This window comes from Canis lupus, chromosome 20 (assembly GCF_011100685.1).
Source record: "Canis lupus familiaris isolate Mischka breed German Shepherd chromosome 20, alternate assembly UU_Cfam_GSD_1.0, whole genome shotgun sequence".
NCBI lineage: Eukaryota > Metazoa > Chordata > Mammalia > Carnivora > Canidae > Canis > Canis lupus.
This window is the reverse complement of record NC_049241.1, coordinates 54,144,151-54,169,427: the sequence shown is the minus strand read 5'-3', so window position 1 is coordinate 54,169,427 and position 25,277 is coordinate 54,144,151. Positions and strand designations below refer to the sequence as shown.

The following is a 25,277-nucleotide window of genomic DNA, read 5'->3' as shown; positions in this document are numbered from 1 at the left end:
AGGGGCGGCTGGCTCACGGGGCGGGGGGGAGGAAGGAGGCCGTGAAGGGCACGAGGGAGGTGCAGGTACCCCACACCCCAGGCCGGTGTGCACACGCCCCGCCCCCCACCCACCGAGCTGCACGTGCTCGAGGATCAGCCGCGCTTTGATCCGCTTGGGCACCTGCTGCGCGGGGTTCTGGGCACTCCACGGCGAGTATGTCACACTAGCTGTCCGGCCTCCAGGAGATGACAGTGTAGACAGGGAAGGAGACAGTCTCAGAAAAATGGGATCGGCGAGCAGGAGGGAGCAGGGCTGCCACGGGGAGAGAGGAGCCGGCTCTGCGGCCCCCAGGAGAGGGGAGGTTTAAAGTTTACGTTGGGCCCTGTGGGATGCCTGGGAATTCACTAAGCCAAGCGGGAGGGAAGCAAGACACGGAAATTGCATTATCGACTACTGCGCTGCCTTAGAGACGCCTGGTAGCCACGCACCTTCGTTTGCTCATCACCCGCTACCGCACGTCAGGGACCGTGGCAACTGGTAGAAACCCGGGGACCAGCAAGACAGAACTGGTCCTTGCCCTCCCGGAGCACAGAGTGTGGCTGGGGAGACGGACAAGAACAAGGAAACAGGCAAAATCCTAGCTGACCGTGGCTGCTGCAGTGGAGGAAATGTGGCCCTGGGACGGGATGATGCGGGGGGAGGTCGGGAGGGGAAGCCTGATGGGCGGGCGGGTGGGCTGTGTCCTGAAGGCGGCGGAGCAGGGACTTGGCGTGCAGGGGGAGCAGCGGGAGAGGGATGAGTTTGGCAAGTTCAAGGGACAGAAGAGGCCAGGGGGGCTGGACCAGAGGGAAGGAGGAGGAGGGCGTTGTGGGATGGCCCAGAGGGGGCGCAAGTCTGAGCCTGTTTCCTCAGCTGTCAAACGGGACAATCGAGTCATTGAGGTTTTCAAGGAGATGCTGTGTGCAGAGGGCATGGCCTGCTCGCAGTCTGCATCCTCTTCGCAGCCCCCCAAACCCGCCCCTGTAGCAGCGCTAACCCGTGCCCTGTGTGGATATACCACTGGGCATGGATGCACACCCCCAGATGCCACCCTAGGGCAAAAATGGGTAATGCCAGGAGACCCGTGTCCCGCGTCACTCACCCGAGGACACACACTAGGCTGTGGACACAGACACATCGGTGCGTGCTGGCCCCTGCAGGCACCAAACCCTCTCCCCACCTCTTCCCTGGGCCCCCACAGACATCCTCAAGTCTCCCCTGATCATCTTCGTGATGGGCGGCCCAGGTTGTGGCAAAGGGACACAGTGCAAGAACATGGCGACCAAATACGGCTTCCGCCACGTGGGGCTGGGCCAGCTGCTGCGGCAGGAGGCCCGACGCAGCACCCAGCGGGGCCGGAAGATCTATGACATCATGCTGCAGGGGCTCCTGGTGCCCACGGTGAGAGCTCACAGGCACCGGGGCAGGGGGAAGAAGGGGGTACGTCAGGATGGGCTTCCCTGGAAGCAGAGAGGCCCAGAAGGCCGCCACTCCCACTGCTTTGCTGCCCTGAGCCTCCGTGTCCCCACCTGTCAAAGTGGAAGAGCAGCTGGACTCCCAGCAGGAGTCCGTAGTGAGGGTTGGCTGACCTCATTGCCATAAAGCATGTGGCAAAGTGCCTGCAACTTAACGAGTGCTCCGTAAAGTCAGTAGTTATTACCCTCGTGACCTTGGGCATATGTCACTGGCCCCTTCTGTACCTGTTTCCTCCCCTGTAAAAGGAAGGTCCCCCCCCGTACCTACCTGTAGGACGGTAGCGATGAGTAAATGAGACCTCGCAAGCCTGGCACACAGTAGTCGCTCTGCCCGGTAGACCGGCTCGGCGCAGCAGAGCAGCCTCGGCATCCTGGGCGCTGGGCAGGGCAGGTGCTCCCCTGGACTCACCTGAAGTCCAGACCCAGGAAGCGCACTTGACAAGGTAGCCATGTAGGTGAGGGACCCCCGGGGCACCAAACCCGCCACCCCTTTCCTTCCCAGGGCATCATCCTAGACCTGATCAGCAGCACCATGCTGTCTCACCCAGAGAGCCGAGGCTTCCTCATTGACGGCTTCCCACGGGGGCTGAAGCAGGCCAAGGAGTTTGAGCGCCTTGTGAGTGACCCCAGGGTGTGCAAGCGTGCGGTGAGGCGTGAAGCCGCTCCCCCCCTCCCTGCCTTGAATGGAGATCAGAAGGAGTGAGACTTGGGGGAGAGGAGATGGCAAGGGGGGAAATGGGGTTTTATATTTTCAAGGGACAGTCGGGAGGGAGATGGTTGGAAGCTTCTAGAACCTGGGTAGGTAGCTGGGGAGCTGGCTGGGACAAAGTCCTATTAATATCTTCCTGCACATCAATTATTTGCCCACTGAAGAGCACGTGGGGTTAGTATCATCTCTGGGCCATTGACATGGAGTCTAGTTATCCGTTCATTTATTTATTCAACCACCTGTCCCCAGATCTTTCGAGAACAGGCTCTGTCCTTAGGATTCATGAGACCGACTCAGTCCCTGCTCTTAGGATGCCAGGCGCTGACCTATACGTGACTCGCTGGACAAAACAGACATTTCAGGTCGCGGTGAATGCAGTAAGGAGGAGACAGAACGACATCCTGGAGGGACACAAGTGGGCTGTTCGGGGTGCGGGCCCAGGTGGCCTCCCCGAAGCCAGGACATTGGACAGTTGAGCTGTGCCAAGGAGGAGCCAGCTGCGTTTCTTCAGGTTCCTTCTGCATGCCAGTAGCGCTGACTTCGTGAAAAGGCCCATCCGCCCCCTTGAGCAGCCATAAGACTGGAACGTCTGGAAATGGCCAAGCGGGAGAAGAGGCAACCTGTGGCAGGTTGTCAGCCTCCAGACTGTTCTGGAACTTGCTGGAATCGGTTGAAATGCCTTCGGAGAAGTGCAGGTGGGGATCCAACAGAGGTGGCCCAGGGCTGGGGCAGGGCAGCTGGATGGCGCAGCTTCCCTTGAAAACCGCCTGGCTTGGCAACGCAGGGCCTGCATGTCCCCATGGCAACAGCAGCATGAATGCATCTTGAGCTTTTTACTGAGCCCAGCGCTGTTCTCGACCCTACTCGGATGAGCTCTGATCTTTCGGAACATTCCAGAGAAACGTTTCTTGCACTGTCACCATCCTGCTTTTTTTACAGAGGGATCGGGCAACTTGCCCTGGGTCACACAAGTTAGGTGGCGGGCAGAGGCCTTCCTTAGGCCCCAGGACAGTTCCGAGGCCTAGATTCTGACCACGTCAGTGGGGGGCCCCTCTCCGCCTCACGGTGGTCCCCCCTTTACCCACGGAGGGTTGCCTTCCGTCATGGAGGCCGAGAACCATCTGCCAGCTAGGGTCGTGCTGGCGTTGTGGATTTACGCTAAGGGGAACAGACGGGTGCTTTTCTCTTGTGCCCGTGCGGCTGCCAGAGGTGGAAAAAAGGAAATAAATGGGGCTCTGTGCGATGACGGTGGATTTTCTTTGTGGAGAATTTTCTAGATCTCTGCGAGCTGCCAGGCCCCTGCCGGCCTTTGAGGACCCTGGAGGCCCCTGCTCAGGCCCTTCCCCCGCCGACCCTGCTGGCCTTGAGCGTCTGTTTTGAGGGTCGCGTCGGTGCAGTGGGTCTGGCTTGAAGCGGGCGCAAGAAGTCTCTGCCCGCAAGGACACACTGCCTGGGGACCCTGCCCTTTGCCGCTGCTCTTCTCTCTGTGTACCTTCAAGACACCCCCAGGGGCCTTTTGAGGGCCAAGGTGCTGAAATTCAGAGGAAGCCGCCCTGGGATGCTGTGTCGGACTCCTAGGGAGATCAGCGCCCCCATTTTATAGACAGGGAAATCGGGAGCCACGGAGGGAAGGTTACCCTTGGAGGTGGGCCAGCCTAGTGCAGACACTGGCTTTGGAGCCAGCGAGACTGGCGTGCAGGTCACACTCGGTCACTTTCTCCCCGTCTGTGACTCGCACGAGGCTTGGCCTCCCAAGCCTCAGTGTCCTCCTCTGTGAATGTGGACAGAAACGCTACAGGCGTCTCCTCAATGTGGGGACACGGGGAAGGAAGGCTGACTCCCGAGGCAGCGGCCTGTGTATTTCCAAGACGGCACCAGTCACACCTGCACCTGTCTGAGAACACAGCTCGGGAGCCAAGGCCCGGGGATGGGTGGCCTATGTCGAACGAGCCCACGGGGACTCCCCACCGAGGACAACCAGACAGCCACGTGCGGCTCCGATTATTAGAATCAGGTCGGACTTTGTTGGAGCGTCCCTGACCAGTGGCCCTGAAACGCCCATTTCTCTGCATCGATGTTTCTCCCAGAAGTGTCACCTGCAGGGAAACTCCCCTGTTCACGGAAGAAGACTTTAAAATAATGATGTATTTTAAAAAACTTTTTGTTAATTATAGCCTCACAGGAAATTGCCTTGTACCATTCACCCAGGTCCCCAACCCCCCTACTGGTGACATCTTATTCCGCGGGTCGTCCAGGATCACAAGCTGGCTGTTGGGATCACGGCGTATTTTGATTTTCCAGTTACCTCCAGAGCAAGCGGTGCTCTCTTTCCCTTTACCAAAGTGCTCCCATTGCCCCCCTCCCGGCCCCGCAGGAAGCAGAAAAAGGCACTTGGTGGAATGCGGTGTTTTAAGTGACAGCACGGGCAGTGGCGTACAGGCCCAGGATGTGCAAAGTCTGTGCAAGCTGACCCCACAAAGCCTCGTGCTCAGAAGCACAAGGGGATGAAGGCCCCCACGCGCGTCCCGTTCACTGTCCCTGCCGGGAAGGAGAGGTGTGTCCGTGCTTGTGCGCACAATCAGCACGATCTAAGGGATCCCCGGGTGCCCGGATCAAACTGTCATCGGGGTCTGGCCACACGTGCTCTATCTGCGCCCGAACGTCTTGTCGCAGTGGCCGATCGATGGTGTCCTTTGAAGCAGGTTCCGGGGCCCATTCTGGGCGCTCCCTCACCCAGCCGCTCCCGACATGGCCAACGTTCCTGCCTCGAGACCATCTGATACCCAGGCCACCTCAGTTTCCCCGGTGTCTGAAGAGCGTCCCTTTGATTTCCATGGGGTTAGGTTTGCCAGCTGAAACGAGGCCCACACCTCGCTCGGTGTCTCCTAATCCAGGGCGGCGCATCCACACTGCTTGCTTCCCTCCTGCCTTGGACTCACGGGTCCCTACCTCGCCTCTCTATCCCTCATTCGCTCTGCACACGCAGAGTTAACTACCGACGTGCTCAGATTCGGGTTCTGTACGTTGTGTGTGTGTGTGTGTGTGTGTGTGTGTGTGTGTGTATTTCATCCAAAATATTTCAGTATATATTTTCCAAAAGATGAAGATTTTTGTAAAGTCAAAACACTGCCACGATCACACGTTAATATCTTCCGCGTCCTCAAACGACTCGCCAATAGTCAGATGTCCGTGAGCGTCTTCAACATCCTTTTCTTCTTAAGAGGAAGTGGTTTGTAATGAGGATTTAGGTAAGGGTGACAGTGTGTAGTTGGTCCTACGTCTCACCTGCCCTGTCGTCAGTCGTCAGACAGGTGCTCCTTCCGTCTCGGCTGCTTCTGTTTCCCTTGCAACTGTGTTTCTCGAAAAGAAGCCGCATCTTGGGGTCTCCTTAGTTGGCACAGCCTGGCTCTCGCTGGCTGCAAAGCGTTCTTCACCACGTTCCTCTCTCCAGTAGATGTCGTCGCCACCGCTAGTGTGTCTGGAGCTTGCTTGGGACTCCGATGCCGCTTTGTCCGGCGTCCTCCCTAGGCGTTGACGTGAAGTTGTCAGGTGGCACGGGATGCCTTGCTGTCTCCTCACCATGGGTGGATTATCTTTTTTTTTTTTAAAAGGTTTTATTTATTTATTCATGAGAGACACACACACACACACACAGAGAGGCAGAGACACAGGCAGAGGGAGAAGCAGGCCCCACGCAGGGAGCCCGACGCGGGACTCGATCCCGGGACTCCGTGATCATGCCCTGAGCTGAGGCAGGTGCTAAACCGCTGAGCCACCCAGGGATCCCCTGGATTATCTTTTACAAGTATTCGAGTGTGCTCTTCGGGAGGAGTCAGGCCCCTGAACGTCCGTCCACCGGGACACGGGTGGTGGACTTGAGAAAGTGGGAAAACGGAGTATGTGTTGTGCATGCAGGGTCCTTTCTTCCGTCCAGTTGTGAGGATGCTGGGGCTGTGACATTTCTGCGCTCCTGTGACATTCAGGCTTTGGCTCCTCCCCCGCGTGGTGGTAGATGAATCAGGGCGGATTGGGCGTAGAGCACTGTGATTCAATACTTTATGTCTTGCATAATTTCCCAGGAGGCTCCCACATGCCCGACTGGCACCCTCTCCGCTAGGGGTCTGTAATGGGCGGAACTGTGTCCCCCAAGATGTGTACGTGGAAGCCCTCACCTCCAGGGCCTCCGAATGTGCCTGTATGTGGAGACAGGGTCTTTAAAGAGGTGAGCAAGTTAAAAGAGGTCCTTGGGGGAGAGGGGGTGCCCCTGACCCAATCTGACCGGTGTCCTTCCGAGAAGAGATTAGGACACGCACACACAGAGGGGACACGGGGCAGAGCCGGCATCGACCAGCCGAGGAGAGAAGCCTCAGAAGGAACTAGCCGTGTGGACGCCCTGATCTTGGTGTCCGGCCTCCAGGATTGTGAGAAAGTAGAGTTTGTAGGGGCCCCTGGGAGGCTCAGTCGGTGGAGCATCAGCCTTCAGCTCGGGTCGTGACCCCGGGGTCCTGCATCGGGCTCCCTGCTCGGTGGGGGGCCTGCTTCACGCTCATGCTCCCTCTCTCCCTATCTCTGCTGCTAGCTCTGTCTCCCTCTCAAATAAAATCTTTTTTTTTAATTTTTTTATTTATTTATGATAGTCATACAGAGAGAGAGAGAGAGAGGCAGAGACAGAGGCAGAGGGAGAAGCAGGCTCCATGCACCGGGAGCCCAACGTGGGATTCGATCCCGGGTCTCCAGGATCGCGCCCTGGGCCAAAGGCAGGCGCCAAACCACTGCGCCACCCAGGGATCCCCAAATAAAATCTTTTTTAAAAAATGAAAGTAGAGTTTCTGTTGTTTGAGGCATGCACACGTGGCGTTTTGTGGCGGGAGCCTCAACTGAGTACACCCGGTCAGACAGCGGGGGCGCAAAGTGCCCCCTCCACCTCCCATCTCCTGGTTTTATTCGTGCTGATATTCAGGCTGATAGACATTGCCAGTTTGCGATTTTTCTCTTCTGGGCATTTTTTCCCACACCGATTAGTGCGAATTCTTCCCTAAAGAAGAAATCTCTTTCCTCGTCAAGGGCTGTTGGGTTATCCTGAAATACACTTCCTACCAGACAGGTGGGCCCTATAGAAGCTTAGCTTCCCTTCCTCGAGGGCCATTTTTCAGACTAAGGCGTTGGTGTCCTAGGTCCTTCCAATGGTGACCATGAGGTTGGTCATTTTTTTTTTTTTTTTTTTTTTTTAAAGATTTTATTTATTTATTCATAGAGACACAGCTAGAGAGAGAGAGGCAGAGACACAGGCAGAGGGAGAAGCAGGCTCCATGCACCGGGAGCCCGATGTGGGATTCGATCCCGGGTCTCCAGGATCGCGCCCTGGGCCAAAGGCAGGCGCCAAACCGCTGCGCCACCCAGGGATCCCCGGTTGGTCATTTTTGCCTTCATTCGTCTGGTTCTCTCTCATCAGAACTCCGTGGTCTTTGTTGTGGTCCTGCCAGCTGTCCCATCAATGGCCAGGGTGGCACCTTTCTCACTGACGTGTGTCCTCTGACACGGCCACGCCCCCCCCATGACCCCTACGCTCTGTTTCTGGCCTGACTTCCCACTTCCCACCCCTACCTTCCACATTTCCTGCTGAGCCCTCGAATTGGCGCTCCCTCGCAGGAGCCCTTTTACAGTGGCGTCCGGCCTGGGGGCCAGGGGAATTCATTGTCACTGGGTTGTCACCATTTCCAAACCTTTCCAGTGGTCAGAGCTGTAAAACACGCACTTGTGCAGGGGACGGAATCCCAAGTTTGGGGCACCTGGGGGGCTCAGTGGGTAAGCATCTGCCTCCGGCTCAGGGTGTGACCCCGGGATCCTGGGATGGAGTCCCACGTCGGGCTCCCCTGCTGTGTCTCTGCCTCTCTCTGCATCTCACATGAATAAATAAATAAAATCTTTAAAAAAAAAATCCCAAGTTCATCCTGATGTTTCCAGTTCACACTTAGCAGGACAATGCCACCTTCTCTTTCCCTAAAACATCAGACTCCTAAAACCATTAACGTAGTCATTTGCATTATTCCATTAGGTGCAAAATTGTTTCCAGGGAATATACCACTACTAACTAGTAAAAATAAAACGACTGAAGGAGGTTTAAGATTTCTCTGTGGCTCTGACTTTCCTTATACTATTCCTCACTGTGGACGTACGTGGGGAAAAAAAAACACCGAGTTGCCTGAAATAATTATTTTCTCTATGTAGTTATGCGTGACAATAACTCAGGTACATTTGTTTCGGTTTGGTTTTGGATATTTGGGGATTGCCTTGTTACATTTAACTTTTGAATTTGCATGTTATTTGATGATCCCAAAGTCAGAGCCACATAAAAAGGTGTGCCGGAGTAAGAGCTTGTTTCCAACCACTCCTGTCCGCCCCTAATCCCCAGTTGTGTCCTCCTTTCCCCATAGGCAACTATTTTCATTAGTTTTTGGTTTGGTTTGTCCTTCTGGTGTTTCTTTTTGCAGATATAAAGTGTGTGTGTATGTGTGTGTATGTAAGAGAGAGATCTTTCTCACACAAAAGCCGGCATTCTGTATATACGTGTCTTCACTTTTTTGAGCTTTACGATATATCCCGCAGATCTCCTATGGGCATCGAGGATTTCCTCGTTTCCTTTCACAACTGCTGTTCCATTGCGTGGCACTGCCGTCGTCTATCCAGCTGATACCCCATTGACAATAACTTGCTGGACAACGCATTGACAGGCAATAAGCTGTGTGCGGTCGTGGGCCGCTACGAGCAATGCCGCACTGAACAACCTCTGCATGGCAGTTCAGATTCTTGCTAGTATCTTTACGATAGGTTCCTCCGAGTGGGTTTGTGAGATTAAACAGAAACCTGTCGATCATTTTGCTGGCCGTCCCCACTCTTTTTTTGCATCGCCACCAGCGATAGATGAGAGTATTCTTTCCTCACACCCACACCAGCAGAAGATGTTGCCAAAGTTTTGGATGTTTGCCACCCTGCTCAGGTGTGAAAGAGCGTTTTGGGGTAGTTTGAAATGGGCATTTGTCTTGCTATGAGTGAGGTTGAGGGCCATTTTTACGTCTTTTGTGTGCTCTTTATAGTTTTAGGCTTATTTTTCTGACAGATTGTTGGTCTCCTCTTGATTTCTAGGAACTTTTGATATATTAGGGCTATTAGCCCTTTGTGGTATGGGTTGCAAATATTTTTCCCCCCACTTTGTCAATTTATCTCTTGACTTTGCTTTATGGTCATGCAAAAGTTGTTTTTAAATTTTTAATCAAATTTATCAATATTTTGTTATTTCTTCTGGATTTTAAGACCATTTCTAACACCCTCCCCCCCAATCCTAGGCTTATCAGGGAAACCATTCATGGTTTATTTAGTACTTGTAGGACCTTATTTCTTGCATGTAGATCTCGGATCCATTTGGGACTTATCCTAGTTTTTAGAATGAGGTAAGGGTTCAATATGACCTTTTTCCAAATTGTGATCCAGTTATTCCAGGATCATTTAGTTGAAAGTTTGTCCTTTCTCCACTGATTTGGGATGCCACCCTCGCCATGTAACAAGTTTCCACATTTGCTTGGGTCAATTTCTGGATTCTACTCTGTTCCAGGGATCTGTTTGTTCCCTTGAGCATTGCTGTTTTTGATATGGCAGCCTTCTTAGGTTTTATTTTTTATTTTTTTAAAAGATTTTGTTTATTCATGAGACACACACACAGAGAGGCAGAGACACAGGCAGAGGGAGAAGCAGGCTCCATGCAGGGAGCCCGATGAGGGACTCGATCCCAGGTCTCCAGGATCACGCCCTGGGCTGAAGGCAGGCACTCAACCACTGAGCCACCCAGGCGTCCCATCCTTATTAGGTTTTAGTATCTGTTAGGGTTCAACACCTCCTCTCCCACCTTCACCATCCACTCTCTTTGCCTAGGTTCTCCTGGACATTCCCACTCGTTTGATTTTGCACACGAATGTTAGAGTCAACCAGTTCCACTAAGTAAGTTATCATGTTGAAATTATAAACTGATTTAAGAACTCACCTTTATGATGTGGTCTTCCTATCCAGGCACATTTATATCTTCCTTTTGTTCAAGTCTCCTTTGAATCATTTAGGAGTAATTTTACTCAAGTGTTCCTTAAAGATTGTCCTTAAGACTTTTCACATTTTTGGAAAAAGTTTTGCCTGAGCATATTATGTTTCATTTTGTTGTTGTAAGTGGGGCCTTCTTTTCTAACTGGTGACTTTTGTCTGGATGTAGGCTACTAACCTGTGTGTTAATGCTATATCCCATTATTTTACCAAATTCTCTTAAGTCTACACTGGTTTATCTATTGGTTTTCTTGAGTTTCCCAGAAATACAACCACATATCTGCAAACAGACATGGTTTTACCTCCCTTCTTTCAAATTCAGGTTTCTCAAAGTGATTCATCTCATTGCCTTAGCTAATCTTCTTATACCTTACTATGTCACAGGAGCAGGAGTGGGGCAATTTTGTCTTGTCCCCAACTTCAGTGGGAAAACAAATTTCCATTAAGATGTTGGCTGAAGATAATTATCAATTCTTAGCATCTTTTAAAAATCTAGAATGCAAAAAAAAAAAAAAAAATAAAAAAATAAAAAAATAAAAATCTAGAATGCATGCTACATTCTAATTGCCCTGTGAGGATACCGTATGCCTTTTTCCTCAGATGTTAATACAATAAATTGTATTGAACCATCCTTGCTTTCCTGGAATGAATCTCACTTGGTGGTGGTAGTGGTTGTTTTTAATGCACCATTGGTGTCTATTTCATGAGGAAATTCTGGAGGAACTAGTAGGAGGTAGAGCTCACAGAGGGCAGCCATGGAGATCTAGGGATCTCCTGAGACCAGTCAGGGAGGGCAGAGCAATGGTACAGGTGAGCTGGGAACTCTTGTATCTTAACCCAGTGTGAGTGAAGTATCTGGGCAACAAGAAAGCAAGTGAAGACTGCTTAAATCCATCTTAGAGGGAATATTTCAATCCAAATATCCATCAATCTAGAACTAAGTTACGGTACATCCATACAGCTGAATACTCAGGAACCTCCTTACGTGCTGATATGGAACCACCTCCAATTATACCAAGTGAATGAAGTCGAAGGCAAATCAGTATCTTCACCACTTGTAAAAATAAAAAAATAAAAAAATTCAGGGAAAAGGACATCGGAGGCAATTCACTTCTACAGTATAAGCCTAAAATAGCAGGCTAACTCCAAGGAGGAGTGGCTTCCAGGGACGGTGAAACTGGGTGGCTGGGGATGGTGAGGGAGTCTTCACTCTTCCCTGTTAGTGGTGTTTACTTACGAGCTCTGCCAAGGTCCTACCTATCCCCAAAAATAAACACGTTAAAACACTAACTCAGAGCTAAAAAATAAGATGAACCCAGGGGGCTGCACAATCCTCCTAGACTCCTGATCTCAGCGTGGGGTGGGGGGGTGGCAGGGAGCCACCCTCTAGCCTCTTCCTCACCCAGCCTCCTTGGCGGATGCCTAGGTGGGCCGGGCCCCAGACATCGTCATCGTGTTTGATTGCTCCATGGATACAATGGTCCGGAGAGTGCTGCACCGGGGCCGGGTGGAGCACAGGGCAGATGACTGTGAGTCGGCCATCCGCCAGCGCCTGGAGACCTACTACATGCTGTGTGAGCCAGTCCTGACCTTCTATCAGCAGAAGAACCTGCTCTGTAATGTAGGTACTTCCTGCTTGCCCCTCATCACCCGCCACCAACTCCCCACGGGAACAAGACAAGGGTGATGGCTTGGCCCACATCCTGGACCTCTCTGGGCCTGTTTCCCTACTGTGTACACTGGGAAATTCCATTTCTTCCACTGGGCAGTATAGGCACAGGCTGTGGCCTTCCCACTAGGACATTTAAGGTCTAAACAGAAGGACTGTCTCCCAAACTGCAACATTAAAAACATTTGACTGCATCTACAAAACCTAAGATTAGGACAACTGGTTAAGCATGGCTCAGCTCAAGTGCAGGGATATACATCCTCCAGGGGGAAAGCAGGGGTATCCTAATTCTTAAAGTGACCCATCTATGAAAACCTCCGGCTTGTCCCCGTCTCTGTCTGAAGGCAGGAGTGTGAAATGAAGCTAAAATGAGGGTGTCCTATGGAACAAGCTTTAACTGATCAATGAGTTTGGGATAGGAGGGCAGGGGCCACAGGGGTTGGGAGGCAATCCCCCACACTTCCCGCCCCCTGTGGCCCGCTCCAAGGGACAGTATCTGCACAGCTGGTGTGGCTGAGTGGCCAACTCTTAGTGACCTATAACACTGTGCTGCAGCCTTCCTGACCCACTTCCCTCTTCCCTCACCTTGTGTGACCTGCCACCGCACTTCCCGATTCTTTGTCCGCACTTAGTAAGAAGAGGCCCGCAAACCTGCTTCCCCCGCGTTGGAGGGCTGGACAGTGTCCGGGCTGTGACTCAGAACTGACCTTCTGCTCCCCCTCCTCTAGATCTTGGCAGAAGAAGCTCCAGAAAACATTTTTGCCAAGTGCTGCTCTGTCGTTGAAAGCCTGCAGTGACGGGAGGGGCTGGGGGCTGTCTCCCCCCCATCCCAGAACACACATAGGGCTCAGAAGGGGGACAGGCTTGTGAGGTAAGGTATGTAAGACAGGCCAGGAGACCCCAAACCGAGCCCCTTCCTGGGCCATGGCACCACAGGGGTGGGCTGAGTGGGGGCCACCACCCACAGGAGCAGGTTCCTACAAGGCTAGAGAAAGCCTGGTGGGGCAGGGGGCTCTGAGCTTTTCTGGGCTCCTGCTTGGTGCTGCTTCAAACCTGAGAGCCCAGGATTCTCAAGTTGAAACCTGATCTGCATTAGTATTCAACTATAAACCCCAAAAGAACACTCCGGCCATACAGTAGGCCTCGAGATCAGCCCCTGGGTTCACTCTGTCTCCTGTCCTCACCCCTGGGAGGCCGTGGCCTCCCACCAAGCACGGATCTGGTGCCATTTCTTACCAGGCCTGGTTTCCACCTTGGGGCACACGGACAGAGCAGGCCCCAGCCAGGTGCGTACCAAGAGCAGTCTGACTCCCGTGAGGCACACGGAGCCAAGCGTTTGCTGTGGTGGCAGGCTGCGTCCATGGAAACACCTGTCCCCAGGGACTCTCCTGGGTGTCTTGCTCCCCATGTTCCCAGAGGAGAAACATGGGATGGGGTTAAGACTACTCCCCCTGGGCTCAACCTGCTATTCCCCTTTCTGCGAGGCAACACTAGAACAGTCTTTGGGGGGCCCATACCCCCCATTCTTATTGGCCAACCCCTGTTCCTCTTCAGCTTGTTTCCTCTACGAACACAACTGCGGCCAGCACGCAGTTTTTAGACAAAAAGCACTTTATTTAACCAAAAAAAAAAAGGGGGGGGGGGTTAGGAAAGCACAATGCGCCTGCAGAAAACTATTTTTTCTTATAATTCTTTTTCTTAAAAAAAAAAAAAAAGGAAGGAAGGAAAGAAAAAACACAACACAAAGCTTGTAATTTCCAATCACCATTATCAGGCTTTTACAACATCTATAAAGAACAAACAAACATCTGCTTCAAAACTCTACAGGGGGCAGGGGAAAGGAGAGAGGAGGGAGGGGGGAAGAGGAGGAGAGAGAGACTGAGAGAAAGAGAGAAAGAGACGGCACCCAGCAGACACGGGGAGGTTTTGTTATCATTTATTTGTGAAGTTAAAAACGAGCGATAAAAAGTAAAAACTGCCATACAATTTGTTGTTTTGTTCTCAATTTGTCCTCTTGAACAGTTGAAACCCAAGACCAGTCCCGGGAGTGGGGGGCAGGAGGGGCTGCAGGGGAGCCGAGCGAGGCAGGGGGGAGGAGGAGAGAGGAAGAGCAGAGGCCGAGGGGCTCGACTGGGGGGGAGGGGGGCCTGCAATAGCAACACCTGGTCCAAGGAATGTTCCAACTCTAACTAAAAAAAAAAAAAAAAAAAAGAAATAGCAAGAGTGACTTTTTTTCCTTTTTAAAAGTTTATTTTAAAAACATGAAGAGGGCCAAGGGTGGTAGGAAGAAAATGAATTGCTTTCCCCTGAAAGAGGCAGTTTCAGGAAAGGATAGAGATTTTTATATATATATATATAATTTTATAGGTTTTGTCTGCTTTTTGTGTTTTTTATATTTTAAATTTTTTTTCTTTTTTGGCAGATTTAATTCTATCTTCTATGGCTGGCTCAACATGAAGGATCCCAATTTTGAAAGAAAAAAAGCATGAGACACACAGAATGAGCGAGAGAGTGAGAGCCCAGCATCGCCCAGGCTGTGACCTCCAAGCCACTCAGCAAGGGCTTCCCCAGCACCTCCCACAGCAGCTATCGCTCTCTCGCCAAACAAACGAGGAAAAAAAAAAAAAAAACAAAAAAAACAAAACAAAAAAAAAGCCCCCAAACAGAACAAAATGGAAAAAAAAATAAAAGATTTTCACAGATGAAGAGGTTCACATTCATTCGATTCATTGAGCCTGCGGAGAGGGAAGAGATAGGAATCGGTCACTACGGGGAGGGGAGGAGGGGGCGGGAGACAGGGGACGGCGGCAAGGAGGGGGCCAGGAAGCCCCTCTCCTGAGCCTGTGGCGAGCTCAGGCTGCAACCATGTGTTTGTAACTGTCTAGTCAAATGCTCCGGGGACCTCGGCTGAAGTCAGACTGGCTCCTTGATGGAGGAGGAGGAGAAAGAGTGACATGAAGACCAGGAGGAGAGAAGCAAGGGCCACAGAGGCAGAGCGGGAAGAGAGGGAGAGAAGCGCACTCAGGGTCAGGGAGGGAGGAGGGGTGCCCTCTGTCTTCAGGAAGGCAGGTGCTCCGGCGCATCACAACATGACAATCTCAGAGATCACGGTGTCCCCACAACACCCCTGTGAGGTAGGTTGGAAGGTGGCGGCGATCGTCATGCCCACTTCACAGACAAAACCGGGACACAGAGGCAGGCGCGATAGCGGAGGAGGCGGAGCCCAGGAGGGGCGGGAGGGGCCCTGGGGCGGGTCCCCTTGGCGAGCTCCCCCAAGGCCCACCAGAGCCAGGGCCGACCCACGCTGGGGCCGCCTGCAACACATAGTCACTCGGACACGGGGAAAAGATTGTGGGGTTAAAAATAAAAGAATGCAAAGAACAAAACCCAAAAAAGTAATGCAGAGAGGGGAAAACACATCCGTTTTCTTCCCAAGTGGCCAGATTTTGAGTGAGCGAGTTAGCGGCCAGGATGGCGACCAACCGTCTGTGCTGCCGGCCTGCCCCCCACCCCCAGGACTACCCACCAGTTCAACAGTTCCACCTTGTATTTGTTTCGCGCTTTCCCCCAGCATCGCGACAGCGTGACACAGGAACAAGCGGGCCGGCGCGGGGAGGCCTCTTCGTTTAACCTCTGGACCCAGCGCACACTTCCCCAGCTCGCGGGGACTCCCGGAGACCTCTGGCCACACGGCCCCCGCTGCAGGCATCAAGGACACACCCCGCAGGGGAAGGGATTTCCGGCGCTCCCCACTAAGGCAGGATGGACGGTGGCCGGGGGTTGGAAGGAGAAAGGAGGAGGAGGGGGGTGGCAATTTCCACTTGCCTGCTGCTGTCCCTGCTGTGTGGGAGGAGGCTGCGGGCCGCCGGGACCTGGAGTCTGGCCGTAGTAAGCGGCCTGCTGTCTGTAATACTCGGCCCAGGCGGCACTGTAGTCTGGCTGCGAGCCCGGGGGTGCTCCCGGACCCCCTCCGGTGGCCACTTGAGCTGCAGGGAGGCAGAGGGTGAGCGAGTGCAGCTGGGGGCTCGAGGGCCCAGCCCTGCCCCTACCGCGTGACCCCAGCGGCTCACCCTGCTTCTTGTAGTACTCCTCCCAGGCCTTCGTGTAGTCTTGCTGTGGGGGTGCTCCGGGCTGCTGGGGCTGCTGGCCTGAAGGGGGGGAGGCATCAGGAGGTCAGAGGACGGCACAGGGAGGCGGCTGCCTCTCAGCAGCCTCTGGCAGACCAGAGCCCCGGCACTGGCCCGCACCCACTCATTGGATCTTTTTTCTTTTTTAAAAGATTTTATTTGACATATAGAAAAAGAAAAAGAGAGCTCACACACACACACGCCAAGTAGGGGGAGCGGCAGGCTCCCCGATGTGTAGCTTTGATACCAGGACCCTGGGATCACAACCCAAATTTCAGACGCTTAACTGACTGAGCCACCCAGGTGCCCCACACTCACCGATCTTTTTGTAATACTCTTCCCAAGCCTTCGTGTAGTCTGATTGGCCGGCAGGTGGGGGCTGAGGGGGCTCGCCCTGGGCAGGGGGTGCCGCAGGGGCTGGTGCAGGGCCCGGCACGGGGCCTGGGGGCTGCTGGTAGTAGTGTGAGTAGTAGGCGGCCCAGGCAGCGTTGGGGTCTGCAGCGGCTGCAGCTTTATCTGTAGGAGGGCAGGGGGCTGAAGGGCAGAACAGGGAGCCGGCCCTGCCCTCCCCACAGGGGCACCCAAGCCCTGTCCTGACCCTCAGCCAGGCAGCCTTACTTACTTGGGTCATGAGGAGCAGGTGGTTGCCACTGGGGATAGGTATTGCCCCAGCCCTGGGGTGGGTACTGGTGAGGAGGGGGGCCCCCCGCACTGCAGGACAAGAAAGGGAGGACAATTGAGCCGGGACTGCTCCTTCACAGGGGCAGGGAAGGCTAATAGGAAGGGGCCCAGGCCAGCCCCCTGCTTGTACTCAGCCACAGGCCCCTTGCCCAGAAAAAAGTGAGAAGAACACAAACTCCATTGGCTTAAGGATGTGAGAGTCCCCCCAAATTCAACATACATGAGTTTGCTTATCAGGTGGGGAGACTACAGTCAACACGTGTGACATCTTTTACAAATATGCATGAAACAAGAGGCTGGGCTGGATTGCGTCTTGGACCAGTGCAATCAGCACTTATTGGTGGTGAATGAAAATGGGACCCGCTGCTCTTCTTGCCAGCACGGCAATCCCCATGTCCCAAATCCCAGGAAGCTGAGAGGAATACTCACTGCGGGGGAGCCCCAGGTGGCCCCTGATTGAAAGGCCCGGGGTTGAATGGCCCCATGGGGCCTGCAGGGCCTGGTCCCCCTGGGCCTGGTCCAACCGGGCAGAGGGGACCCTGGAGGAAGCAGAAGCAGACAAATTTGGTTCAGGAGTGGGAGGAGACAGGAGATGGGTCTAGGCTCCTAAAACCCTTCCCTGACCCCACCTCAATCTTTTCCTCAATGAGCTGCTTGGCGTGGTCAATCTGCTGGGGTGAGCCCCGGATGATGAATAATTTGAAGTTGGGGTCCCCGTTGGGTGGCAGCTGCCGGGAGATCTCCACAAAGGCGCCTGTCTGCTGGTTTATGGCTTTCACATTCTCACCACCTATGGGAAGCCACAAGCAGTGAAGGGAAGGCAGGAGGAGTGGGCGGGTGAGGAGCAGTATGCACGCAGGGCCTACTCACCTCGGCCGATGACCAGCCCACACTTGTGGGTGGGGATGGAGAAGGTCATCTCTCCCCCAGGAGGGCCCCAGTTGCCCTGGCCCCTTCCTCGTCCCCGACCCCCCGGGGGCATGCCAGGACCCCCTGGAGGGCCTGGAGGACCACTCTGCAAGACAGGGAGGAAATGGAGAGTGAACACAGAAAGCTAGCCTGGCTCCTGGACTTCTCTAATAGGGAAGTGCCAGTCCCCTCTATCCTCACGGGCGGCTCGCAGCATACCCCGAAGCCACCTACCCTGAGGCTCTGGAGGAGATCATTGATGATCCGAGCAGCATGCTCACACCGATCTGGGGGCCCCATTATGTGAGCTATCTTCTCAGGACCTGTCCCATCATCTGAAGCCAGCAACCAGAGAACAGAAAGATGAGTTTTAAAGAAAAGCACAACACCAAACCCCCATAACACCGCCTCTGCGAGGTAGACACCATGCCAAGCCAGGTGTCAGAAATATCTCCGGCTCAAAGTGCCGCTCATCACACTCCATGTATTGGGGGGGGGGGGGGGGGGGGGGTTGCGGGGAGGCCCATGTTTCCAGAGAAGAAAACTCGACCAGCTAGGGCAGGGTGGCACCCCCGGAACAGATGCATTTTATGAAACTAAGGACGACAATAAACCTCAGAAAGGTCCTCCTTCCCCATGGGCCTACCACTTCCGAGACTCTCACTGAAGCCTGGCAGTAGCCCAGAGTTGGGGCAGAGTGATTTGATCCAGTCCAGGCTGCCCCATCAGGATGGGCCATTTGGTGGGGGAAACAGAACAGATTTGATGACAGGAAGAGCTTTCCTTTAAAGTTAAGAAGTCTGCCCTCCGCCACCTCTCGCACTTGGCTTTCCCCTCGAGGAGGGAAACAAGGCCCATTCTGCTGGCTAGGAGTAACGATGGCACCACAAAGAGGCTCAACGGGCTCACCACGGTGCCAGGCTATCTGCAGTGGACCCTCAGTCATCCTGAGGACAGAAGTGTAGACACAGCCACCCCCCCGCCCCAGCTAGTCTTTTCGGCCAGGCCCCTGACCTTGCTTAAACTGTATCCGCACACCAGCGTCATTCTGGATCTTCTTGATCATCTCTCCGCTCCGGCCAATGACCACCCCAACAGAATGCCTGGGCACTGGCACCTGACGGAGGGACGGATGTGGGGGGTGGTCAGCCGAGTCCTGTCCCTGTGGCTCTGGTGCCCTCTGCCCACCAGAGCGGGAGTCACGCCCAGCCCATGGCACTCCACTACTGTGGGAGGCCCACACTCACATCAATGCCCCCGCCAATCCGGGATCCATACTCGTTCCGGTCCCCAAAGCCACCCTGGTCACGCTCCCGCAGAATGTCCATCACCATCTCACAGGCTTGCTGCAAACACACAGGGCACGCCCTCCAACACCATTCCCCTAGCCTCCCATGACCCAAGGCCTCATGGACCTACGCTGAGCCCACCCAGGGCCTGCTAAAATTTTGACCTGCCGTCCCGAGAGGGAGGAATGGCCAGCATCCCCATTTTCCAGATAAAAAAACGAAAGATCAAAACTTAGGTCTCTTTCCCATGTCCAGTGCTGGGAGAGCTCAAAATGAGAGTGAGAGTCCTGCACAGACTTCAAGCCAGTGCTCTTGAAAACCTCTCCCCTTTCCCTCAAATGTCCAGCCCTGTCTGCTGCTCACTTCCCCTAGATACCCCGTCACCCCCAGGGTTCTCACCTGCACTTTGTAAGGATCCCCAATGATGCGGAGAGGCTTGTCCACATTCGTATTCTGGGAGCCATCCTGAATTAAAATCATCTTCACTCCAGCTCGCTCCTTTACAATCAATGCGGACAGTCAGTGTCGGGCTTTCAAAGAACTTTCTGGGGCTAGCGCACGTGGGGGGGCAGGTGTGATCACAAAGGGTAAGAGGCTCTGGCAAAGCAGTCGGTGGGGTGTTCACACACACAGATGCACGAAGGAGACTTTCCGGGGACAGGAGGAGCTTCTGTCCTCCATCCCACCCCTCACCTGCAGCTGTTTAATTGTCTCCCCGCCTTTGCCGATGACCAGGCCGGCCTTCCCTGCGGGGATCATGATCTCCTGCACAGTGCCATTCTGGCCCCCATTGGCATTGTCGTGGAACTGTCCTGGGGGGCCCCCACGACCCCGAGAGACAATGTCATCCAGCATCATCTTCGCTTTCCTGGGAAGGGGAAGAGTGAGTTCAAACACTTGAAAGAGTACAACAGGTCTGACAGCCCCATCCAGCTCAGAGGGAAGAAGGTGACTCCAACATGCGCGTGTGACAGATGACGAGAAAGAGGGTCCGTCCCTGGGGATGGGGCTATTCAGGTGGTTTTCCCAGATCTTCGGAGTCAGGGCAATCAAAGCATCAGTACAGCCCCCTGGAGAGGGCAAGGGTTGAGGGACATGGGGGAGTTGCCCCCAACTTTCCAAAGGATGGAAAGAGCTTCTGCTGGCTCCCCTCACCACAATGACAGGCTCCACCAGGGACTTACTGGACAGATTCTGGGGCTCCCGTCAAGGACACGCTGCGCTCGGGCAGGCCACCGCTGTCTGTAGAGGAGAGAGAGGGTCGATGCCTCCCCAGGTCCGTGGACACTGGAGAAAGGCTTTCCACGGAGACGGGAAAACTTGCACAACAATGGCTACATCTGCCACCATTAGCAGCCTGACAAATCACGACTAACACCTGGGAAGCTGCGAGACCAAGGCTGGGAAGCCTAAAGGTCAGTCAAGAAAGTGGAACTTTGGGGGAAAAAGAGGAGCTGGAAGGTAAGTTCCCAAACCTACTCCATTCCTGCCATCACCGACGATCACACACATCCTCTCCATGGTCTACAGACCTCACTGTGTTAGAACAAGTCCCCAGAAACCCCTGGATGACAGACACGTGCAGCTGAGTAGCCAGACTTGGATTCAAACCTGGGCCTGGTCTCAAAGTCACTCCTTCGAATGCATCTCCCTGCCTCACACATTCCCACTGGTTTCCCAGTAGGTGTTTACCTCAGATAGGGACTTAACAGTTTATAGCAAGATCTAGAACAAAATTTTGGATACTCAACCTTCAATCTTCCACCTTGGCCTCCCCCCAGCTGTAAAGTGCTACACTGCAGGGCACCACGCTGTACTAGTTAAGATCCTGCCCTGAACCTGGCACGTAGAAAGCACTCCATAAACACCAATCTATCTCACTTCTATCCAGTCAGGTGATTGTTTTAAAAAAGTGCAAGGAACCCAGCCCGGCCCTGTGACCATTTTGACACAAATCTGGCTCTCATACCTGGAGAGATCTGGACTTTGCAGCCTGAATCCTGCTGGATTTTGTTAATCTGTTCACCTCCTCTGCCAATGACTAGATGGAGAAAAAGGGAAAAAGCAGATTGATAAGGGCACCCCAGCACTAAAAAGACTATGTGGCAGGCAGGGGTTCCTGGCTCTGCTGAGAGCTCCACCAGGCCCCCAGCCCAAAGAAGACAGGTGAGAGGAAAGTACAGGAGGCCCTCTCACACCAAAAGCTTCTGGGCCAGCAGGGGCTCCCAAGACACTGTCCCTGAGAGGCAGGAAAATGGGCACCCCACAGTGACCCACACTCACTTAGTCCCACCATGCCGTCTGGGACCCTATACTCTTCTGTCATTGAAGTCCTATAAGAAAAAACAGTAAAAGCCAGTCTCAGGTGAGAAGAAAGAGACAGAAGGGTCTCTAGAAAAGACCCCTTGAAGCCACCGCTCCTCACCTGTGGGGTCTTTGGTGCTACTGGCCTCTGCTCCTACTTCCCACCACATCTGGACCAAGACCCCACAGGACTAAGCAAAGTCTGACAAGAGCACACAGCTTCCTCTCCCCAAGGCAAGCCACTCAACCTCTCAAGGCCCATTTCCCCATTTAGGCCACAGGACACTTGGTTGGGGTCACTGTGCCCCCAAACTAGTGCTGCCCCACTGACTCAGGGCAAGAGCAAAGGCTTGGATGCTTAGACAGAATTCTGACCGTCGTTTCAGGTCTCTTAAGAAAAAATAAAATAAAATAAAAGGGTTGGTATCTTTTCCCTATCCTCTCCCTAACAAATCAATTTCAAATTTCATATACACAGAAAAAGAGGGATCCCTGGGTGGCGCAGCGGTTTGGCGCCTGCCTTTGGCCCAGGGCGCGATCCTGGAGATCCGGGATCAAATCCCATGTCAGGCTCCCGGTGCATGGAGCCTGCTTCTCCCTCTGCCTGTGTCTCTGCCTCTCTCTCTCTCACTGTGTGCCTATCATGAATAAATAAAAATTAAAAAAAAAAAAAAAAAAAAAAAAAAAGAAACAACACGGTCCTTCAGGAAAGATTCTACATCAGATTCACTGAAGTCACTGGGGGTGGGGGGGTGGGGGGGGGTGGGGGGGGTGCGCAAATAGGAAAAAACCACAGGCCCCACCAGCTCTTGGGGAACAAGCATTTGCAGAAGGCAGAGGAGAAACCCATAGCTGGTCCTCAGCCCTCCTGCTAAGTGTCCCACCACAGCACAGGCAGCAACAGGGCACAAAGACTGCCCCTATACTTCCTGGGCTTCTCTGGGGCCAAGGAAGCAGCCACAGACACAGCTCTCCTAAGTCAGTAAGAAAGGCCAGCGATAGCTGACAGACAAGGAAACATGCGCTCTCCAAATCACAGCTTACCTGGGGGGAGGATGGATGGGTCCAAGTTGAGAACTGATGGCTGCAGAGAGAAAATTCAAAGCAATGATTGGCCTGGCTCCTCTTTGGGCCCCTGAACACTACTGGCCCCCAAGTACTCCTGCCCGCACGAGGAGTGGCTAGCACTTACTACAGGCTGAGCCTTCCTGAGCACATCTCACATCAGCACACGCACCAACCATCTCTGCCTCAATCTCCAGGGGCTCTGAGACCCCTAAAGCTCACAGACCCCAGATGATAAGCACCTAGAGCCTCCATGGACAGGTGCCACCTCCTCAGAGTTTCTAGCTCCCAAATCCTAAAAACCTTTTAAGACCCTGAAGCTGCCCTCTGCCTGCATCATCCAATGGACTTACAGTCTCCCTGGGAAGCCAGTTTCTTGCTCTCCGGTTGGTCTGTGAAAGAGAGAGGATGTCAGATGCTACACCCACCCACCCACAGCTGCCTCAAATCTGATGCTGGTGCCACATGGCCTGGCAAACAGCCTCCCTCCCCCACCCCCCACACCAAAGCCAAGACAGGAGAGTAGCAGGGACCAACCAGGAAGGAGGCCAGACTTCCACCAGTCCTACCATCAGCACTTAGAGTAAAAAAAAAAAAGTCCTTTATAACAGGACCAATGATGGCAGCACTCAAGTCCAGGGGCAGGGAGGGACGGGGGGAAAGTCCGGTTTTGGCTGATCCCCCACGCTGATCATTTTGGCTACTGTGGGTAGCGCTGCACGCCCTAGGGCCAGCCAAGCTGCACTAATGTGGGGCTTGGATAAAACCATGAGCATTTCCCAAGCCAACCAGAAGGGGAGGAACAATCTTGACAACTTACAACTTGGACCCGGTCACAATCAATCTGCTCCTCTCAGCCACCTGATACCCCAGGATGGCAGCCCGAACAAGAATGAACAAAGCTGGGGCTGCTGAGGTTTTAAAAGACCAAATGGCAGTGGGCTTCCCCCGACTCTGCATCACGTTCAGACAAAGGCACCTCGCTCTACCCCCGGCCTTCCTCCCAGCAGGTAGGTAGTTACCTCCATCTTCTAACTGCCTCTTCTGGCCCCCAAAACCAAAATCAGGAGTGCTGTTGTTCACTGTGGTAGCAGCGTCGCCTCCAATTTTGGCTGCGATCTAGAAACAAAATCGTAAGCACAGAAGGTTACCACCACAACGAACGGGTGCTCAGACGAACTTCTCAGAACCTACCCGAGGGCCTCAACATTCAAGAGTCATCCAGGAATTTCAAAATTCCCTTTCTAGATGGGATTCGTGCCCTCGTCGTCTGCAACTGCTCTGCTCTCGGGAGGACCCTCAGGTTGCCTCCATGAGGGAAGCAGAAGTGTGACTGTGGCCCAGCTCTCCTGGGATGGTGGAGACCACAACTTTCCTTTATCTCCCTCCCCCTCAAAATCTTTGCGATCGTTGAATGACTTTTAGAGAAACGTCTGCTTAAAGGCATTTAAAATCTTCATTCCACCAAATCCAAAGACCCTTTCTGAAAACACACATTACACGCCAGACACGTGAGGAACGACTTCAAATAATCCCAATGTAACAAAATTTAAGACCAGAATCCATGTGTGAAACTATCACACTTTGTTTTTTCCAAAGAAACGCAAACCAGAAGTTAAGGATCTATCTTCCCACCTCTCTTAATTTTCTTTTTTCTTTTCTTTTCTTTTTTTTTTTTTTAAACACTTTGGGCCAAAGCTCTCAGGATGAGGCTTTTCCCCAGCCCAACAAAGAGCATCAGCTCGCCTAGTGACGACCGCTTCTCCCTCAAGGCAGTTTGGTGGGCAACAAGACCAAGTGCACAGCAGAGGCTGATCCCGCGCCCTAGGTGAGAAAGCCTAGACCACACTGGGCGGGGAATAGGGCGTTCACCTAACGGGACCTCCCACTCTGCCCCGGAGGCACTGGAACAACCCCGGGAAAGCCTCCGACGGGAACGCACTCAGTCGGCTCCCGGCCGGTCCGCTGCCCGGGAGGACAGCAAAGTTCTCCGGTTCTCCAGGCCTCCTCCCCTCCAGGGCGTGCGGAGGCCGCAGATGGAGCTGGGGAGGTCAGTCACAGCAGCATGTGACACCTCCATGTTACCATCACGCCTCAAAACACAGTAGTGGGACCCTCCCCTCCTTCCCAGACAGACAGACCACGCTTCCAAGCCACCGGAAGCATCAGAAAGGACCCAGACCCGGTGCCCAGCCTCCCCGTTTCGCCCAAGCGCTCGGCCACTCTGGTGGCAAGGGGCCCCCTTCCCAGGCTCCAGAGGAAGGGCTGTTTCATCCCCAAGTCCTTTCTTCCCGGGGAACGGGCGAAGACGCGGCTGGGCCGGAGGCAAACAGCTCTCTGCCCCGGTGGGGAGGCGAGCGCCAAGCAAGACCCTCCCCTCCGGGAAGCTGGGCACTCCGCTCCCAGGAGAGGAAAGCGTGCCCCCGGGCGTCCTGAGTGGGGGCCCCCCAAAGTGAGTCCCAGCCCTCCGGGGCCCCCTCGCACGCCCCTTCCCCTGCAGGGGGTCACCCGCCGGGGGCCCACCGGGGACACCCTGGAAGGCCCGAGCCCCCGCCTACCGCCCCCACGTGACCCCGCCGCGGCCTCGGCCCCCCCCGCGACCCCGCGCGCGCGCGTGACCCCGCCCCCTCCCCCGCCCGCGCGCGCCCCTCAGGCCCGCGGCCTCCTCACCTGGCGGGCCCGCTGCACGGCGTCGGCGAAGGCGTCCTTGCGGATCCCCGGGCCTCCCCCGCCGGGCGGCTGGGAGGGACCCCCGGCCGACCCCCCGCCCGGGCCGCCGCCGCCGGGGCCGCCGCCGCCCCGGTCCCCCGCGCCCGGCGGGCCCGGCGGAGGGCCTCCCCCGGCGCCCCCGGCTCCCCCGGCTCCCCCGCCGCCGCCGGCGGGCGGCGGCGGCCCGGGCGGGGGTCCTCCCGTGCTGTAGTCCGACATGGCGCGGCGGGGCCG

General features: G+C 54.4%; 2 protein-coding genes across 17 annotated transcripts in view; one reads left to right on the top strand and one right to left on the bottom strand.

The window, feature by feature from the left end:
* The window catches only part of LOC611724 (adenylate kinase isoenzyme 1), a 15,056-nt gene extending 447 nt beyond the window's left edge, over positions 1 to 14,609 (top strand). For 4 of the 13 annotated variants that reach the window (XM_038567587.1, XM_038567583.1, XM_038567586.1 and 1 more), the window contains exons 2-6: positions 1,223 to 1,422; positions 1,999 to 2,142; positions 11,717 to 11,911; positions 12,688 to 12,830; positions 14,382 to 14,433. In XM_038567587.1, coding sequence (XP_038423515.1) covers positions 1,255 to 1,422; positions 1,999 to 2,142; positions 11,717 to 11,911; positions 12,688 to 12,756 — 576 coding nt within the window. In that variant the 5' untranslated portion in view covers positions 1,223 to 1,254 and the 3' untranslated portion in view covers positions 12,757 to 12,830; positions 14,382 to 14,433. Of the gene's footprint in view, positions 1 to 27; positions 196 to 449; positions 612 to 1,222; positions 1,423 to 1,998; positions 2,196 to 11,716; positions 11,916 to 12,687; positions 12,836 to 14,381 lie in introns of those variants that run through there. The other 9 variants (XM_038567584.1, XM_038567585.1, XM_038567588.1 and 6 more) reach the window with 8 other exon arrangements.
* KHSRP (KH-type splicing regulatory protein) lies at positions 13,711 to 25,277 on the bottom strand. 4 transcript variants are annotated; one of them, XM_038567553.1, is made up of 20 exons: positions 25,247 to 25,277; positions 25,005 to 25,105; positions 23,357 to 23,453; positions 22,688 to 22,726; positions 22,314 to 22,353; positions 21,249 to 21,298; positions 20,935 to 21,006; positions 20,150 to 20,207; positions 19,659 to 19,833; positions 19,365 to 19,463; positions 18,924 to 19,022; positions 18,691 to 18,793; positions 17,911 to 18,011; positions 17,638 to 17,782; positions 17,397 to 17,557; positions 17,197 to 17,306; positions 16,709 to 16,797; positions 16,405 to 16,602; positions 16,030 to 16,107; positions 13,711 to 15,945 (listed from the first exon to the last, which is right to left on the bottom strand). In XM_038567553.1, the coding sequence occupies exons 1-20, from the start codon at positions 25,260 to 25,262 to the stop codon at positions 15,668 to 15,670; spliced, it is 2,109 nt and encodes a 702-aa protein (XP_038423481.1). In that variant the 5' UTR covers positions 25,263 to 25,277; the 3' UTR covers positions 13,711 to 15,667. The 4 variants fall into 4 exon arrangements, with proteins under 4 accessions (XP_038423481.1, XP_038423482.1, XP_038423480.1 ...); XM_038567554.1 differs by having other exon boundaries at positions 25,005 to 25,101; positions 25,247 to 25,265; XM_038567552.1 differs by having other exon boundaries at positions 13,711 to 14,694; positions 15,785 to 15,945; positions 25,005 to 25,262.